This window comes from Bufo bufo, chromosome 3 (assembly GCF_905171765.1).
Source record: "Bufo bufo chromosome 3, aBufBuf1.1, whole genome shotgun sequence".
NCBI classification, from domain to species: domain Eukaryota; kingdom Metazoa; phylum Chordata; class Amphibia; order Anura; family Bufonidae; genus Bufo; species Bufo bufo.
Genome location: NC_053391.1, coordinates 634,097,222 through 634,115,834, shown reverse-complemented (window position 1 = coordinate 634,115,834; position 18,613 = coordinate 634,097,222). Strand labels below are relative to the sequence as shown.

Here is an 18,613-nt window from a genome sequence, read left to right as displayed (position 1 = left end):
GGTACACACTCAGATTGGGTCACTGTCACTAGTGGAGTACCTCAGGGGTCAGTATTGGGTCCTAATCTCTTCAATATATTTTTTAATGATCTTGTAGAAGGTTCGCACAGTAAAATATAAATTTTTGCAGATGACACTAAACTGTGTAAACCAATAAGATAATGGGTTGCATCAAAAGGGGCATAGATGCCTGTGATAAGAACATAGTCCAACCACTTTACAAATCAGACCACACATGGAGTACTGTGTACAGTTCTGGTCTCCTGTGAACAAGGCAGACATAGCAGAGCTGGAGGGGGTTCAGAGGAGGGCAACTTAAATAATAACTGGAATGGAGGGATTACAGTACCCTGAAAGATTATCAAAATTAGGGTTATTCACTTTAGAAAAAAGACAACTGAGGTAAGATCTAATATCTATGTATAAATATATCAGGGGTCAGTACAGAGATCTATCCCATCATCTATTTATCCCCAGGACTGTGACTGTGACGAGGGGACATCCTCTGCGTTTAGAGGAAAGAAGGTTTGTGCACAAACATAGAAGAGGATTCTTTATGGTAAGAGCAGTGAGACTATGGAACTCTCTGCCTGAGGAGGTGGTGATGGTGAGTACAATAAAGGAATTCAATAGGGACCTGGATGTATTTCTGGAGTGTAATAATATTACAGGCTATAGCTACTAGAAATGGATTGTTGATCCAGGGAGTTATTCTGATTGCCTGATTGGAGTCGGGAAGGAATTTTTTTCCGCTTAAGTGGGGAAATTTGCTTCTATCTCACAGTTGTTTTTTTTTGGCCTTCCTCTGGATCAACTTGCAGGATTACAGGCAGAACTTGATGGACACATTTTTTTTTCCGGCCTTATAAACTATGTTACTATGTTTTTTTTTTAGGACATATGAAGGCTTAGAATTTTAGAAGCAATTTTTCAAATGTTCAAGAAAATTTCCAAAGGACCAATTCAGTTCTGAAGTGACTTTGAGGGGCTTACATAATAGAAACCACCCATAAATGACCCCATTTTAGAAACTGCACCCCAGAAATTATTCAAAACTGATTTTAGAAACTTGGTTGATCTTTTAGGTCTTCCACAGGAATTAAAGCAAAATAGAGGTGACATTTGAAAATGTATTTTTTTGTGCCATTGTAATCCATTTTTTTATGTATCACAGCAAACACACAAATCTCAATATTTATGACTCTGATTCTGCAGTTTATAGAAACATCCCACATATGGTCATAAACTTCAGCATTGGCACACGGCAGGGATCAGAAGGGAAGGAGCGCCATATGGTGTTTGGAGATCAAATATTGCTGGAGTGGTTTTTGGGCAATATGATGCATTTGAAGAGTTCTGAGTTACCCCTATGGTACAAACACCCCAAAAAGTTTCCACATTTTACGAACACCCATCAAGGAATTTTTTTGAGGGATGTAGGGATTGCTTTGACTCAACAGGCGTTTCATACAATTTAGGTCGCGTTTGCATTTCAGTTATTTGGTCAGTTATTTCCATCAGTTATTGTGAGCCAAAATCAAGTGTGGTTCAAAAACACAAAACAGGAGGAAATCTTTATATTATACCTTATCTCTGAGTAAGCTTCACTACTGATTTTGGCTCACAATAACTGATGGAAAAAACTGACAAATAAATGAAGTGTGAACAAGGCCTAATAGACACTTGGCTGTGAAAATGAAATATTTAATTTCTTCAAATAAAATGTTTCTTTAGCCTTACATTTTTTATTTTCACAAAGGGTACCCTTCACAAAGCACCCCACAATTTGTTAAACATTTTTTTTTATCCCACATGTAGTTGTACACTGCTGTATTGGCATACTACAGGGCTCAGAAGGGAAAGAGCACCATTAGGCTTTTGGGGGGTACGGTATATTTTGCTGGAATAGTTCTTGGGTGCCATGTCACAGGGAAAATAATAGCATTCTGAATACAGAATACATAGTACAATAGCGCTGGAGGGGTTAAAAAAAATATATATATTGAACACACCTTAATCCACTTGCTCGCGCAGCCACCTTCTCTTCTGTCTCCTTCTTTGCTGATTGCAGGAAAAGGACCTGTGGTGACGTCACTCCGGGCATCACATGATCCATCACATGATCTTTTACCATGGTGATGGATCATGTGATTATTTTTTTTAACCCCTCCAGCCCTATTTTACTATGCATTCTGTATTCAGAATGCTATTATTTTCCCTTATAACCATGTTATAAGGGAAAATAATACAATCTACAGAACCCCGATTCCAAGCCCGAACTTCTGTGAAGAAGTTCGGGTTTGGGTACCAAACATGCGCGATTTTTCTCACGCGAGTGCAAAACGCATTACAATGTTTTGCACTCGCACTGAAAAATCGCGCATGTTCCCGCAACGCACCCGCACATTTTCCCGCAACGCCCGTCTGAAAGGGGCCTATGTGTTCACTTCACTCATTGCACCCGCCTAATGGTGGCAAGTGCGTTGGAGATGTACGATTCAGGTGTAGATGATGAGGTCATTGCAGCCAGTGACAATGCGTTTGGATGAGATCCTCCGGGCAAAGGTCGCCACCCAGCTGTAGGAATATCACAAGAGTAGGGAAGGTGTACTCGATGGGTTCTAAATCACTCAACTAGTTGCTTCTGCCCTGTCATCCATCACCCCTTGCAGCATGTATAGAAGCCCTTACCACCGGCCACCTCGCAATAGGAACAGTGCAAATGTTACTGAGTACCAGCATCTATCATATCCATCCATCCAAAAGACTTGATAAAGGAGTCCCAGGACACTGAAATGCGTTGTCTATTTTGAAAATTACTCACCAATAAAGCTTCTTTTATCCATTTCCTGGTTGTTTCCTGAGCCTGCCTCAACTAGTTGAGTGGTTTGGAAATCAACTGGTACACCTTCCCTACTCAAACCTCGTGTTATTTAAGTGAGTGGGAGCTGAATTACAGTAACCTGGCAGAGGCCTTGCATTCTGTTGCATTCAAGAGGTAGTTCCAGAGCCAGAAGCTGCAGAGAATAGCGAAAAGGGTGCAGGGTGTCGGCCTCCCAATGATTGGATATTCGTGAACTTTTCTTTGGATAAAGCATAAATATCAGGAGCCTGGAAAACCACTTTAAACTTGTAATGCCCACCTACACAGCAATAATAGGTGAGTGCATCACCATATACACAGTCAAGTCACTTTTTTTGACCACCATCTAATATCCAGAGTAACCGCCGTGTGCAGCACAAACAGCAGCTAGATGGACTGGGAGTAACTCATTACGGTCCTAGTAGGTTGTCACTAGAAAGGAGCAAATCAAAGTTGACAAAGTGGAATTTTTTATCTAAATTTCAGGAAAAATTTGATTTGCACCGAATCCGAATTTCCTCACGCTTTGTAACTTACCACGAAGCGTGAGGAAATTTGGATCCGGTGTGAATCTAATTTTTTCTGAAATTTAGATCAAATTCCACTTCGTTAACTTTGATTCGCTCATCTCTAACAGTGATGTCACAGTACAGGGATAATAAACACAGTGATGTCACAGTACAGGGATAATAAAGAAAAAACTAGGGGCGCTCCTCTAGTGTAACTCTTTTAAAAATAAAATATCGTTCCCCGGTACAAGAAGCTCCTTGCCGAGCACAGTGATGTCATAGTACAGGGATAATAAATGCACCGGAGTTGAATTGATAAGCCATCTTAAAATTACTACTTTACCGACCATCTAAAAGGGATCAACTACAGCTATAGGACTGAGCTACTTCTCTTTAGACAGTGTTCACTATCCTATGGTGACGGAGAAATCCAGGATCTTCTTTTGTCTACAAATTGCATTTTAATAAATTACGGTAGGTGAAATTCTGACCCTCCATATACCAAAAGCTAGAGTCTGCACATGCAGATTTATAAATCTCTTCCTATGTCTATTCAGGGAATATGAAGGTTTATGACAAAAATGGAGACCGAACTGGTATAAACATGTATTTTAGGAGGTCACGGCACATGCTGAAGCATCGCAGCTCTGTCATTGTTTTCTGAAGTAGTGCTGCTTAGCTTTATACAGCCCTTGACACTGTGTCGGGATAAACTGTGAGTGGCCACAGTGCTTTAGTGAGTGCCATGGCCACTTTGTACAGCTTTGTCTGTGCAGTTCCCATTGATTCCCATACACAGATATCATAAAGGCTCCACATCTTTATTTCAATATAAAAATGCAGGCTTTTGCCCAATTTCCCCAATGTCTGTCGGAAAAAATGGAACAGTGGTTTATAAATATGGTGCTTATTCTGAACAGAATATTTCTCAGTGTACAATATTGACATCAATACTTTGATAAATCTCTTGCTTCCCCTCACAGTCACTTCTAGGGGGAGCTCGGTGCATAAGGATTCATGCAGCTACCATTGAACTCGATAGAAGCTGTACAAATCTTTATGCACTGAGCTCTACCTTGTGGGGGCTGTAGGAAAATTATGTGGTTTTATGTTTAGAAACAGAAAAAGAAGTTCAGAGCATCTTCTCACTGCTGGGCCTCTAGCAGTGACGTTGTATGCTTCCATGGTAAGTATGCCACCATTGATGGCCTATCATAGGAATAGACCTTCACATAAATGTCCTGGACACCTTTAACTAATAAATCATCATTGAATGGTAGACCTAATTTCATCCCTTCCCACCCCATAACATAATAAGGAGTGGGTCGTTCCTGCAAGCTACCATAGTATTACATCATACTGGTGGTGCAGTGGGTGCACTCTTGCACCCCTAACTAACGCATCCTTTCCACAGGCTGTTTTTAATTAGTGCAGTATATGTTGTTGTACACCACTCTCCCTGAATTAAGAGGTCAGTTGGCACAGAGAGAGGTATCACATAGAGTAGGTTCCCACCCAGAAAGAGGTCACCTTGCTGTGGTGGATGGGCACAAAATATTTTGATCAATATATATTTGCTAAGTACCTCATATTCATTTATATGGTGAATATAGCATTGGTTCATATATTCTATATTTTCAGAGTGCTGTTGAATTGTGTTTACAGTGGTGATAACCAGTCTCATCCATTTAACCTATCAGATGCAACTGTACCACCTATAACGCTTAACAGAGGGTTGGTGCTCTCTCTGTCACCCCAATATAAATGTATTGACCTGTAAGATAAAGACATTTTTTATTTTTTTTTATCATATAATAAATTGTATGAAAAAATTGAGAGGAAACACAGAATTACTGTTTCTTTCCTTCTATTCTTGCCAAAAATTTATTATATCCCAAAATAATAGCATTCAAAAATACAACTGGTCTCCCAAAATGCAAGCCATCGTATGGCTAGGCTGACAGACGTAAGTTACTGCTCTCAGAATGCATTAATAAAGACGCAAAAAATATTGCTGACTCTTTCTTGGCTAACTAAGTCTATTGCTGACTCTGGTGTGAATTCCTGTAGGCTGTTCCGGTAGACAATGCCGGGAATCGGCTGGACACAAACCACTGCATGCAGTGGTTTGTATCTGGCCGATTCTCCACATTGCCTGCTAGAATGCGGCTAGATCTCCGCCGGACCCCATTATACTTAATGGGGTCGGCTGACATTGCGTCTGCATCCGGCCGTGCTGGATCCAGTGAATCCTGGCAGGCTGTTCTAGCAGAGAGACTAGCCTTAAATATATTTTATGCACCCTATGTATATCATACTGAGAAAATACATTGTAACTCTTCTTTTTTCTACTGTTGTGATAATTTCTTTATAAATATTATACCACAGTCTATTATTTAGACTCCATCAGGTACTGAGCCGATATCCTAGTGTCAAGATCACGCTCTAGCTGCTTAAGAGGTCTTAAAGTCAAATAAAAAAATGTCTAATCCTGAAAAGAAATGTGATGAAATTGCTCAGTAGTCACCAGTCACCTGCTGGGTTATTCTTTGCTTCAAGGACAAATGAAATGTAATATTCTTTCAGTTGCTCTTTGGATACATTAAACTGTATACCTGGTGTTTCTTGTGTATAGACAGGTGAAAGGCAGAGGAAAGATGACTTTTGTCCCTCATCGTTTACTCATTATGAAGTCCCACCGAGCTTCTACAGATCCACCATGATCCTAAGACCACAGCTTGGATTAGGTGCCGTCTCCAGGTTGCCATCTGCAAAGAGCAGGATATTGATTGCAAGTCAACGTGCATCTAGTGCCACAATACCTCAGCAGGAACTGGTCACCACGGTTGGAGCACTTAACTCAGAAACACCAGGTAAATTTCTATTATTATTCCATCTGTTGGAAATTAAGCTTCATACCCATCCTTTCATATGACTTTTCAGAAGAAGCTATATGTATACACATGAGTTATAGCACTATATCAGTCATTGCATAATTTGTATCTGGGATTCAGTTATTTTTTTCCTATGCATGCTGCATCTCTAATTCTAAGTTGTCTCTAAACTGGTGGGTGTAGAGTATCTTCTCCCCATAGTATACACATTTAGACAGCAGATTTTGCCTTTTAACTGTTTCTCACTCGTTCACTCACTCACAACCACTCGGAAGCAGCATATAGAGAAGTATTGACTATTGAGCTTAGATATTGCTGCTGAATCATTCCTGTGATGTCTGTCTCCCTGTTTCGCTCTGCACTTCCTCACTATTTCCCTCCCTCCCCTCTCCATAAACTTTTGATTATGTAAATTATTGAATGCTAAAGACTGGGACGGTTTGCTGAGATTAGCAAGAGAAAAAAAGCAGTTAGAATTTAATGGATGTAAAATCATGTTATTGGCTGACTACTCTGATAATACCAGAAAAGAAAGAATGCCTTTCAATGATGTAAAGAAAAGACTGTGTCAGGTGGAGATGAAGTATTATATGAATATGATTTTTCCTGCTACATTGAGAATAGTACATAATGGAAAGGAGGAATTGTATATCATTTATATTATAATGCAAAATAGCAAGGGGTTTGCAGTCAAAGGTGTGTGTGTGTGGGGGGGGGGGGGTTGTAGTGAGGAGGAACTATAGGCCAAGGGGTGAAGGAATTTAGTTGGGGAATCCATAGATATAAGTCTATGCAGTACAGATTGTGTGGGGGTTTTGATGGTGGGCAGGGTTTAGCCACTGCAAATGGAGCAAAAGTAGGTAACAAAAGATATATATTTTTTTCTCCTCTTTTCTATAGTTAACAAATTATAATTAAATTTTAATTCTGGAATATTCTAGGCATCAAAGGAATAAGATTGGCGATATTTAACTTGCTAAATAATTACAATCCTGCGGTTATTTGTTACCAGAGATAGTTCAGTTGTTATAAAAGTCCTGGGTAGGAAAATAATATCACTCAACATATTCATCTTATTCTAGGGGGGGTCAGTATTCTAGTGCACAAGTCGTTGAAAGTAGAGGTGCAATTGACGAAGATTGATCTGTTGGGTAGGTTTATTTGACTGCATGGTGTGTTTGAGGGGTTGAGAAGTTGGTAGTTATTTATATTCCACCTCCCTGTCTCTGTTCAGCTAGAAGTTAATAATTGGGTGGCTAGTTTATTGCCAAGTCTAGTTTTGCTTCTAGGAGACGTTAATAATCTGGTTGATGGTAAATTAGGTAGGTGAGCAGGGTAATCTAGAAAGGATAGTTCATCCATTACTGGGTTTGGCTGTTTTTTGAAAGGGCATAGATGGACAGATATTTGGAGAAGGCTAAATCCGGGAAAACATATGTTTTCTTGCTTTTCATCTACATATAATTCCTTATCTAGGATTGATTTGGCCTTAGCCAATGATCTTATGAATCTTTTGATTACTAAAGTGAAATATGAGTTGAGAGGATTATCAGATCACTCCCCTGTTTCTGTCTAACTCGATCCCTCTTGGTTTTATAATTGTCAAGTATTGTTTAAGATTTATAAAGGGTGGCTTGCTTTGATAGGTGCCAGAGATATACAGTACAGACCAAAAGTTTGGACACACCTTCTCATTCAAAGAGTTTTCTTTATTTTCATGACTTATTTCACACTGAAGGCATCAAAACTATGAATTAACACATGTGGAATTATATACATAACAAACAAGTGTGAAACAACTGAAAATATGTCATATTCTAGGTTCTTCAAAGTAGCCACCTTTTGCTTTGATTACTGATTTGCACACTCTTGGCATTCTCTTGATGAGCTTCAAGAGGTAGTCCCCTGAAATGGTTTTCACTTCACAGGTGTGCCCTGTCAGGTTTAATAAGTGGGATTTCTTGCCTTATAAATGGGGTTGGGACCATAAGTTGCATTGAGGAGAAGTCAGGTGGATACACAGCTGATAGTCCTACTGAATAGACTGTTAAAATTTGTATTATGGCAAGAAAAAAGCAGCTAAGAAAAGAAAAACGAGTGGCCATCATTACTTTAAGAAATGAAGGTCAGTCAGTCAGCCGAAAAATTGGGAAAACTTTGAAAGTAAGGGCTATTTGACCATGAAGGAGAGTGATGGGGTGCTGCGCCAGATGACCTGGCCTCCACGGTCACCGGACCTGAACCCAATCGAGATGGTTTGGGGTGAGCTGGACCGCAGAGTGAAGGTAAAAGGGCCAACAAGTGCTAAGCATCTCTGGGAACTCCTTCAAGACTGTTGGAAGACCATTTCAGGGGACTACCTCTTGAAGCTCATCAAGAGAATGCCAAGAGTGTGCAAAGCAGTAATCAAAGCAAAAGGTGGCTACTTTGAAGAACCTAAAATATGACATATTTTCAGTTGTTTCACACTTGTTTGTTATGTATATAATTCCACATGTGTTAATTCATAGTTTTGATGCCTTCATAGTCATGAAAATAAAGAAAACTCTTTGAATGAGAAGGTGTGTCCAAACTTTTGGTCTGTACTGTATATATAAGGAAATATCACATTTTTTTAGAGTGTAATGTGGGCTCTGCATCATAGAATATGATTTAGGAGACTCTAAAGGCCTATCTTAGGGATATCTATTATACAGAGATTACAAAATTAAAGAAAGAGGCCAGTTGTAGGAGATATGTCTTGGGGGAATAGATTAAGAGCTTTTGAAGGCCTATATGTTTCTACAGGGATTAAAGAGATCGTATGAAACTCAGCGGGAATTAGTAATGAGCAGCATAGGCAATATTCGAATTTCCAATATTTCGCTAATTTTTGGCCTAATATTCGCTATAAATTTGCAAATTCGAGAATTTGTGATCTCCAGTCATTGTTTACTTGATTGCGAAAATCGGCAATGTAATATATTCGCGATAAAAATTTCCGATTAGAATATTCGCAATCAACACTAAGGGGTAGGCAACTTTCCTATTGGTCGCTAGGGATGTTGCTAAGTGCCGATATTCGCAATAAATTTGCGATAAATTTGCGATTAGAATATTCAACACTATTCACAAATACGAATTTATAGCACTATATTCTAAATGTTTGCTAATTCTCGAAGTGGCGATATTCGCAATTCGAATATTCACGCTCAACACTAGTGGGAATATGATAGTTATCTTCAACATTTGGCATATGAGCAGCAGTTATGTCAAGGCTCATTAAGATTTAAGGAAGGAAGTAGATCAGGTAAATAGCTTGCAACTATTATTAAAAACCAGGAAGATAAAAATCCGATTGAATTTATTAAGAATAGAGAGGACAAAATAGCTAATAATCACGATAGTATACATGTTTAAGGAACATTTTGCTGCTAGTTACGCTTCTGTTTCCAATATTAATTTGATAGAGTTAGATTAATTTTTTAAAGCATTACTATTCCAGTCCTGTCTTTAGATGACGCAGAAGAATTAGCGATCCAAATTACCCTGGCTGAACTGAGGCTGGCTTTATCTGTTAGTTCAACTAATAAATCTCCAGGCCCAGATGGCATTCCAGTAGATAAGGTTCTTCCATTTTTCTGTGAGGTAATTCAAGAAATATTTCAACAAGGAAAATACCCCCTTCATGGAGTGATATGTTAAAAACGTTAATACCGAAACCAGATAAAGTTCAAGATAATCTAGGAGATTTTAGGCCAATCTATTTTTATAAATGTGGATGCAAAGCTGCTGGCCCAAATTTTGGCTAGCCACTTGTCAAGACTAATTCCCGCCATTATATAGAGTGATCAAAATGGGTTTATGCATAACAAGTCTACCAGTTATAATCTTAGATGTCTTTTAATGAACTTACAGTTATGTTTAGTCTTTGGGGGTGCCCAAGATGATGATCCTTCGGATATCTCCAAAGCCCTTGGAATGTTTTGGAGTGTTTTCGTTTTCCAAAAGAGTTTATAAGATGGCTAAAGATACTGTATTATAATCCGACAACAAGGGTTAAATCAAATTAGGTAATATTCCCACCCTTTAGGATCGAACATTTTACCAGACAGGGATGCCCATTATCTCCCGTGTTATTTTCCATCATTATAGAACCTTTGGCTATATCTATTAGGGAGGATAACAGTATAAAGGGCTTTGAATTTGGCAACATATCGAATAAGATTTTACTTTATGGGGACAACATTGTTTTGTTTTTTAAGCGGACATCAGAGTCTTTGAGTACTGATTTTTATATTTTCTGCAGTCTTTGGTTTAGAATATAATAAAGGAAAATCATTATTGCTGCCATTAGGAAAAGTACCATTAACACCTTTCAGTGGTTCAATAGGGTGGACACTTTACGTTCTTGGGAATAAAAGTGAGTAGGGTTCCTGCACAATACGTTACACTAAATGTTTTAACAGTCATAGAGGATTTAAGGAAAAAAATGAGGTCATGGAGGTCTTTGGGATTCACGGATAGAGTTGCAGTGATAGATATGATTGTATTACCACGTATATTGTATGTTTTAGTAAACTCTCCACAGTGGATTAAAGATAATGTATTTAAGGCTATAGACGGGCTTCTAATCCTTTTAATATGGAAGGGAAATCCAGTTAGGTTGAGTCTTTTTATCAGTTACATAAAGCAATAGGTGGTTTGGGTATTCCTAAGTTTAGGTTTTATTATGTGGCGGCGCAGTTGAGGTATATTCTATTCTGGAATTATTTCTTAGGTAGTAGTATAATAGTAGTAGTATAAGTCACTTTAAGAAAAGTTTAAATATGTATTCTGTATTTCAATTATTAGAAGCAGGTTTGAAACAGAGTGGGTAAGGAAATATTTTGGACTGTTTGGTTCATTCCATTTTTCACCTTCATGGGATAATTACTTTATAGGTCTTGTACACAATTCAGATCTTGGTTTCTTTTGGAAAAATAGGATCTTAATATTGCGAATGTATATGAGGAAGGAAATATTATTAATTTTGTAGATGTAAAACGTTTATTTGGTCTATCAGAGTCCCAAAGATTATAATAATTTTTTTATATCCAATTATGCTACGTATTGAGGAAATCAAAAAAAGAACTTGGATCTAAAAATGTCCTTTCATCTTTGAGATAAAGAATATTAAATGTATTAAGGGATTGATCTTTAAGGTGTATGGAATTCTCTCAAAATATGATAAGGACTGGTTTAAATGGTTTAACGGATGGGATTTCAAAGATGTTCTTTTCTTTTTTTTTCTCTCTCTGTCGCTCTGTAACAATGAAATGGAAATAATAGAGATTGTTAAAAAAAAAATATTTGGTGATGTAATCTGATCCTTCAGTTATCAGACAGCACCTCTTGGTCTCACAAGATGGATTACTCACAAATTGCAGAGAAGAAGAAATCAGCTGATAATTCTAGAATAAGGCATTTTTCTTTGATAAAAAAAAATTACAAAGTTTCTTATACACAACCTAGTCACATTAATATATGACCACTTCCTACTGTACATTTGATGTTGGCAGCAGGTAGTTCATGAAGTCACGTGTTGTCAGCTGCCTTGGTGGGTATATAAGCTATGTCTGCACACATATCCCTCTTAGGCCATATGATTATCCTAATCCCTGACACTTGTGCGGCCTTGGCTGGTCATTGATCACTTAATCCATGCCTGCCCTCTAATCTACTAGAGTTTATGTACAGGTATATTCCCCGTCAGCGGCCGGCGTAGCGAATAAGATGTGCGTACGTTCGGCCGCGTAACCCTTTGCGAACCTCCTCTCAAGCGTGCATGCGGACGTTCACAAAGGAGTCGGAAACGAAGATTCCGCAGGCACATGCGTGACCTGTCCTGCTACTCCAATGGGATCCCCCGCAGGCAGAGCCCCATGACAATTCCTGGGAGCCCCAGTGGACCGTGAAACAGGAGAGTGTCTTACATTACCCCCCTCAAGGAGGTGGCTCAGAAGACACCAAACGGGCTTTCCCCAGATTCTCACGGTGGAAAGCTGCCACTAATTAATCCGCTTGAAGCTGGCGGGCAGGTACCCAACATCTCTCCTCTGGACCAAATCCTTTCCAGTCCACTAAATACTGGAGGGACCTCTGGACAAAACAGGAGTCCAAAATCTTATTAGCCTCGAATTCAGGCTCCCCTTGAACCTCCACTGGAGATGGAGTTTGAATGAAGGGAGCTGACTCGGCTGCCGATTTGAGCAGTGAAACATGAAAGGTGTTCACTGCTCGAATCGATGGAGGAAGAGCAACCTTGTAAGTCACCCAATTGATCTTCTGTGTCACCGGATATGGACCAATGAATCTAGGCCCCAGTTTGGCAGACTGTTGGCGCAAGGGAATGTTCCGGGTGGAGACCCACACTGGATCTCCTACCTTAAACTCTTGCTCTGCAGTGCGATGACGATCAGCAAATCTTTTCTGTTGCGCCACCGCACTATGAAGATTCCGCCGCGCCAACAACCAAATGGGTTGCCTATCCTAGAACCATTGGTCAGCCACCGGTGAGTCAGTGGAAGCCCCTACCAGAGAGGAGAGTCTTGGATAACTGCCCCCCATGCACCTGAACGGAGACATCTTGGTAGAGGCATAGTCGGAGTAATTATAAGCCACCTCCGCAAAGGGGAGGTGAGCTGCCCATTCCTACTGGCCGTCTGACACGAAACACTGGAGATATTGTTCCAGAGTCTGGTTCGTTCTCTCTGTCTGCCTGTTGGTCTCTGGGTGAAAACCAGATGAAAATGACAGCCTAATCCCCAACCGAGAGCAGAAAGAACGCCAAAACCGGGAGATAAACTGGACTCTTCTATCTGAAACAATATCCTCCGGCGCCTCATGAAATCGGAAGACATGTTTGACAAACAGATCTGCCAGCTCTCCAGCCAGTGGTATAAAATGGGCCATCTTACTAAAACACCACTAGAAATCTACCGTACAACCGGAAGACCTAGGCAGATCTGTTATGAAGTCCATGGACACGTGGGGCCATGGGGGCCGAAAGAATAGGCAGCGGAAGCAAAGTACCAGAGGGAGCGGACCGAGCCGGTTTGTAACTGTTGTATGATTCTGAGCCTGAAGTTTACAGGCACAAACAGCCGACCTTCAGGTTTGTTAGGAGGGCTCTCTGCGGCTACGAAGCACCTCGCAGGAATGATGGGCTCAGGCTCAGAGTCACGTACCGAAAAGACCTCTGGGAAACAACGGGAGACGGCAACTGCTTTGACATTTTTTGGGTCCCGGTTTGTAAGTTAACCGGAAATTAAAACGAGTGAAAAATAATGCCCAACGAGATGGACAAGAATTTAACCTCTTGGCACCTTCAATGTATTAGAGGTTTTTGTGGTCGGTGTAAACCGCAATGGGATGTTTCCCACCCTCTAGCTAATGTCTTCACTCTTGAAATGCCAACTTAACTCCCAGAAGCTCTCTATTGCCGATCTCATAATTGCATTCGGCTGGTGAGAGTTTCCGGGAGAAAAATGCACAAGGATGGAGCCTCTCACGATTTCCAGAATACTGGGAGAGAACCGCACCCACACCAACCTTTAGAGGCGTCAACCCAGAGGAAAAAAGGTCAAGAAGTGTCTGGATGAATGAGGATTGGAGCGGAGCAGAAGGCCTGCTTCAGCGTCTCAAAGGCTTTGCCAGCCTCTCTCGTCCACTTAGATAGGTTCGCCTCCTTGTTAGTGAGGTTCGTGAGGGGTACCACCACCGCAGAAAAGTTCTTAATAAATTTGCGGTAGAAGTTGGCGAAACCTAAGAAACGCTGTAATCCCTTCAGGTCCTTAGGCGAAGGCCAATCCAGAACAGCTGAGAGCTTGGATGGATCCATCGCCAAATCTCGTTCAGAGACAATATACCCTAGGAAGGGCAATTTTCTCACCTCAAACAGACACTTCTCGAGTTTGGCCTATAGGCGATTCTCCCTCAGCTTCTGGAAAACCTGACACACATGATCCCGGTGAGTCTGCGGGTCCAATGAGTAGATTAGTATATTGTCTAAATAGACGACCACGAATCTACTCAAGAAATCCCGGAGGACATCATTAATGAACTCCTGGAAGATCGCAGGGGCATTAAAGAGACTGAAAGGCATTAAGAGATACTCATAATGCCCGTCCCTGTTGTTAAATGCGGTCTTCCATTCGTCACCCTTACGAATGCGTACCAAATTATATGCACTCCACAAATCGAGTTTGGTGAAGACTCGGGCCCCCGTCACCTGAGAGAATAAGTCCTCAATAAGTGGAAGAGGGTACAGATTCTTCACCGTAATTGAATTGAGGCCACGGAAATCGATACAGGGTCTCAATCCGCCGTCTTTCTTCCCCACGAAGAAGAAACCCACTCCTGTGGGAGAAGTAGATGGTCGAATGAAACCCTTATCGAGGTTCTCTTTTATATAATCCTGCTGGGCCTGAATCTCAGGCCCAGTGAGATTATACAGATGTCCTCTGGGTGGCATGGTACCTGGCAACAAATCAATAGGACAATCATATGGCCTATGAGGAGGTAACACATCAGCCCCCTGTGGGCTGAACATGTCCTGGAAGCGATGATAATGTTTAGGTAACACACTCAGAACTTTTGTGGATGCCAGTGGCAACTCCGGACAAATGCACCTAGTGAGGCAATCAGAACTCCACTGGGAAATTTGTCCAGAGTGCCAGTCCACTACTGGATTATGAAGTCTCAACCAGGGGAGACCCAAAATCACAGGAGTGGATGGCATGTCCAGGGTTAAAAGGTTTAAGGCTACTTTCACACTGGCGTTTCTGGGTCCGCTTGTGAGATCCGTTTCAGGGCTCTCACAAGCGGCCCAAAACGGATCAGTTTAGCCCCAATGCATTCTGAATGGATAAGGATCCGTTCAGAATGCATCAGTTTGCCTCCGTTCAACCTCCATTCCGCTATGGAGGCGGACACCAAAACGCTGCTTGCAGCGTTTTGATGTCCGCCTGACGATGCGGACCCAAACAGATTCGTCCTGACTTACAATGTAAGTCAAGGGGGACGAATCTGTTTTCACTGACACAATATGGTGCAATAGAACTGGATCCACCTCCCATTGACTTTCAGTGTAAGTCAAAACGGATTCGTTTGCATTATCATGAAAAAAATATATAAAAAATTAGAATTTTTTTTTTCATGCTAATGCAAACTGATCCGTTCTGAATGGATACAATCATTTGCATTATAGGTGCAGATCCGTCTGTGCAGATACCAGACGGATCCGCACCTAATGCAGGTGTGAAAGTAGCCTAGGACCTCCCGGTGACCAGCCCCCACCGTTACCTGCAAACCGGGTGTCATCCACAACGACCGGTCTTCTTGAAGGGGAGACCCATCCACAGCGGTGATGGAAATGGCTGCTTCCGTCTTAACGACTGGAATCTGTAACTGTCAAACCAGGGAAGAGATTCCGGCAGCTCCCGAGTCAAGTAAGGCGGAAAAAGAATCTTCCTTCCCTTGCTATTCAATAGAAATGGGTATGAGAAGTCGACTTCTTTTAAGAGGAGGCAGCAGAGCACCTAGGGGGTTCTCCTCGATTCCCACCAGGCTTTGTCGTTTCCCGGCAGGAATAATGGGCATCTCTTTAGCTGGTGACCAAGTCCTCAACAATATAGGCAAAGACCCTCGTTTTGGCGATGAGCCCTCTCAGTAGGGGTAAGACGAGAGGACCCCAGTTCCATGGGTTCCTCAGCCGGTTTACTGGGTCTTGGAGATGGGTTGGATGATACAGGGCGAGAAGCCCGCTCAAGACGACGTTCCCGAATTCGGCGATCAGCGTCGATTGCCTGCTGAATTGCCACATCTAGTGATGGTGGGAATGGTAGAGATAATAAAAAGTCTCTGACAGGGTCAGATAGTCCCAACCGGAACCGGTGCCGGAGAACGGCATCCCCCAGTTGGTAAAAGTGGCCCAGCGACGGAACTCTGCAGAAAATTCCTCTGCTGGGCGTCGTTCTTGTTGGAGATATTCCAGCTGGGTCCCAACGTTGTGGAGCCTTCCTCGATAGGGACATAACAATGCCGATTTTCTGTTTTGTATTCCCCGAAGATGCAGGACGTAATTCAAAATATAAATAGCAGGAATCACGGAAGTTGAGAAACTCTTGCCTATTTCCCGAAAAAAACTCAGGTAGCGGTATCTTGGGTTCCACTGAAGGTTCTGCTGGAGTCGGGTCGGGCAAACCCTGAACTCCCTAAAAGAGGAGTTTAACATCGTCCCCGACTGTTGCCAGTTGTGCATGGATCTTGTTGAGATTTACAGCAGAGATGTTCATCCTCTGTTGGACCAAGCGATTGGCTGATCCGGTCAATTTCTCAAATTGCTGCTGGATACGATCCATGATAACTGGAGGTTGGGTCCCACTGTTTTGTAATCGTGCAGAACCCCAAACAACTAGAGTTTAAACATTGGTGGATTTATTAAATGACGGCAGTACAGTCCAGACCAGAAATCATATGCAGGTAATCAATCCAAATAATAACTTGTGCAGGAAAACTCACAAGGGACAGCCAGACCAGGCCAAAGTTCATATGCACAGAAATAGTCCGTGTAATGTAGTACCTAGGGACGAGACATTTCCAGGGTTCGATCCTAGGTCCAACACGAGACAAACTGTTCCGTGGCTTCCTTGCTTCAAGTAACAGTAACCACGCCCCCTTCCCTGCCCCTTCGCTGTGACTGATAGCCGGCTGGCTTTGGCAAATTCTCTGCATAAGCACTGTCAGTCACAGTGAAGGGGCAGGGAAGGGGGCGTGGGTACCGTGACTTGAAGCAAGGAGGCCGCTGCCCCCTTGACCTCAAGCATGTGTGGAGAAGCGCGCCGGTCAGGGGATAAAACAACGTTTTCAGTACTTTTTCTGCATCTGCCTTCAGGAAGAAAGGCATCATCAGAAACACACTGCTGGCTACACGCAGGTACTGCTGGCAGCTTGGGATGGTTTTGGGAGGTGACAGGTTCCCTTTAACCCATGCCTGCCCTCTAATCTACTAGAGTTTATGTCCAGGTATATTTCCCATCAGCGGCCGGCGTAGCGAATAAGATGTGCGTACGTTCGGCCGTGTAACCCTTTGCGAACCTCCTCTCAAGCCGCTCAAGCGGCCCAGCATGGATACGCGATCGCTTCGGCACCGACGCCGGAACCGCGTCCGCCCTGCAAAGGAGTCGGAACCGAAGATTCCGCAGGCACATGCGTGACCTGACCCGCTACTCCAATGGGGTCCCCCGCAGGCCGAGCCCCACGAGAATTCCTGGGGGGCCCAGTGGACCGCGAAACAGGAGAGTGTCTCACAGTAAGAAGCCGCAGACAATTGCAGAAAATTATTATGATTATTATAAGAGGAATGTAATCATTGTCTTTTCAGTACTGCAACAATGTTTATGCTTGGAGTAAAGAGTAAGATTTAATTGCATTATTAGTATTCACTGACATTTATTGCTCCCAGACTTGTGTCTGTCCAATTGCTTTTTGTCACATAATGATAATTTGTGGGCCATTAGCTGTCAGGCATTATTGTGCCCCCTGTAGATTTCTAACATGTAATTGCCCTATAGACTTCATAGGAATATATAATTCCATGATATAGATTTAATTGGTCAGTTTAGCTGTCTGCCTTTCCTTATGTCCATTACCTGAGCGCCAAGTCTGGAATCCTATTATATAACAGGCCTAGATCTTCCTCTCTTCTCGAGAGCAAACTCTACTAGATCTGTAAATGCAAAAACACAAATGCAATAGCACTCTGCAACCAGCACTCTGCCCTGCCTCTATGCTGGATGTTAAATGAGGCATTGGTGTACATTTTGGCCAAAGCGTAATAAGCCACTCACCACGTCAAGGTCGCCTCTATGAGTGGTCCCTAACACTAGTACCTACCTGTTATGGGCCATGATAGCCACACAAAGTCCAGGGAGCGCAGGTACAGCATGCACGCCAGGCACACTCTGCTTTTAACCCCGTCCGGTGTCGTGACAGCTTTCATCGGATCCAGGGATGCAAGTACCAACATGCATGCTGAGCCCACTATATACTTCTCCTGGATCTGTGTCTACAACTAGAGCTGAGCGCTTTTGAGTGTCAGTTGAGCAGATTTGTAGCACAGCCTCTTGGCCTTTACAAAATATTTTTATCTCTCACTATAAGATGCATGAGAGACATTTGGGGGGTCACTCCCTAGGAGATCTGCTTGCTATATCCCCATCATTGTGCTGCTCTAAGGGACATAAGAGACATAAAGGAAGCTTATGATTTGGAATGTAAATCTGTTTTCCATTAGTGCTGTTAGCAGCTACTTCCTGCTTCTATGC

The 18,613-nt window shown here is 42.1% G+C and overlaps 1 protein-coding gene across 1 annotated transcript in view; it reads left to right on the top strand.

Annotated features, from left to right (window-relative positions):
* MTUS2 (microtubule associated scaffold protein 2) overlaps positions 1-18,613 on the top strand; it is a 505,095-nt gene that overhangs the window by 25,511 nt on the left and 460,971 nt on the right. The window contains 1 exon segment of the mRNA XM_040422442.1: positions 6,008-6,245. Within this exon segment, the coding sequence (XP_040278376.1) occupies positions 6,008-6,245 (238 nt within the window).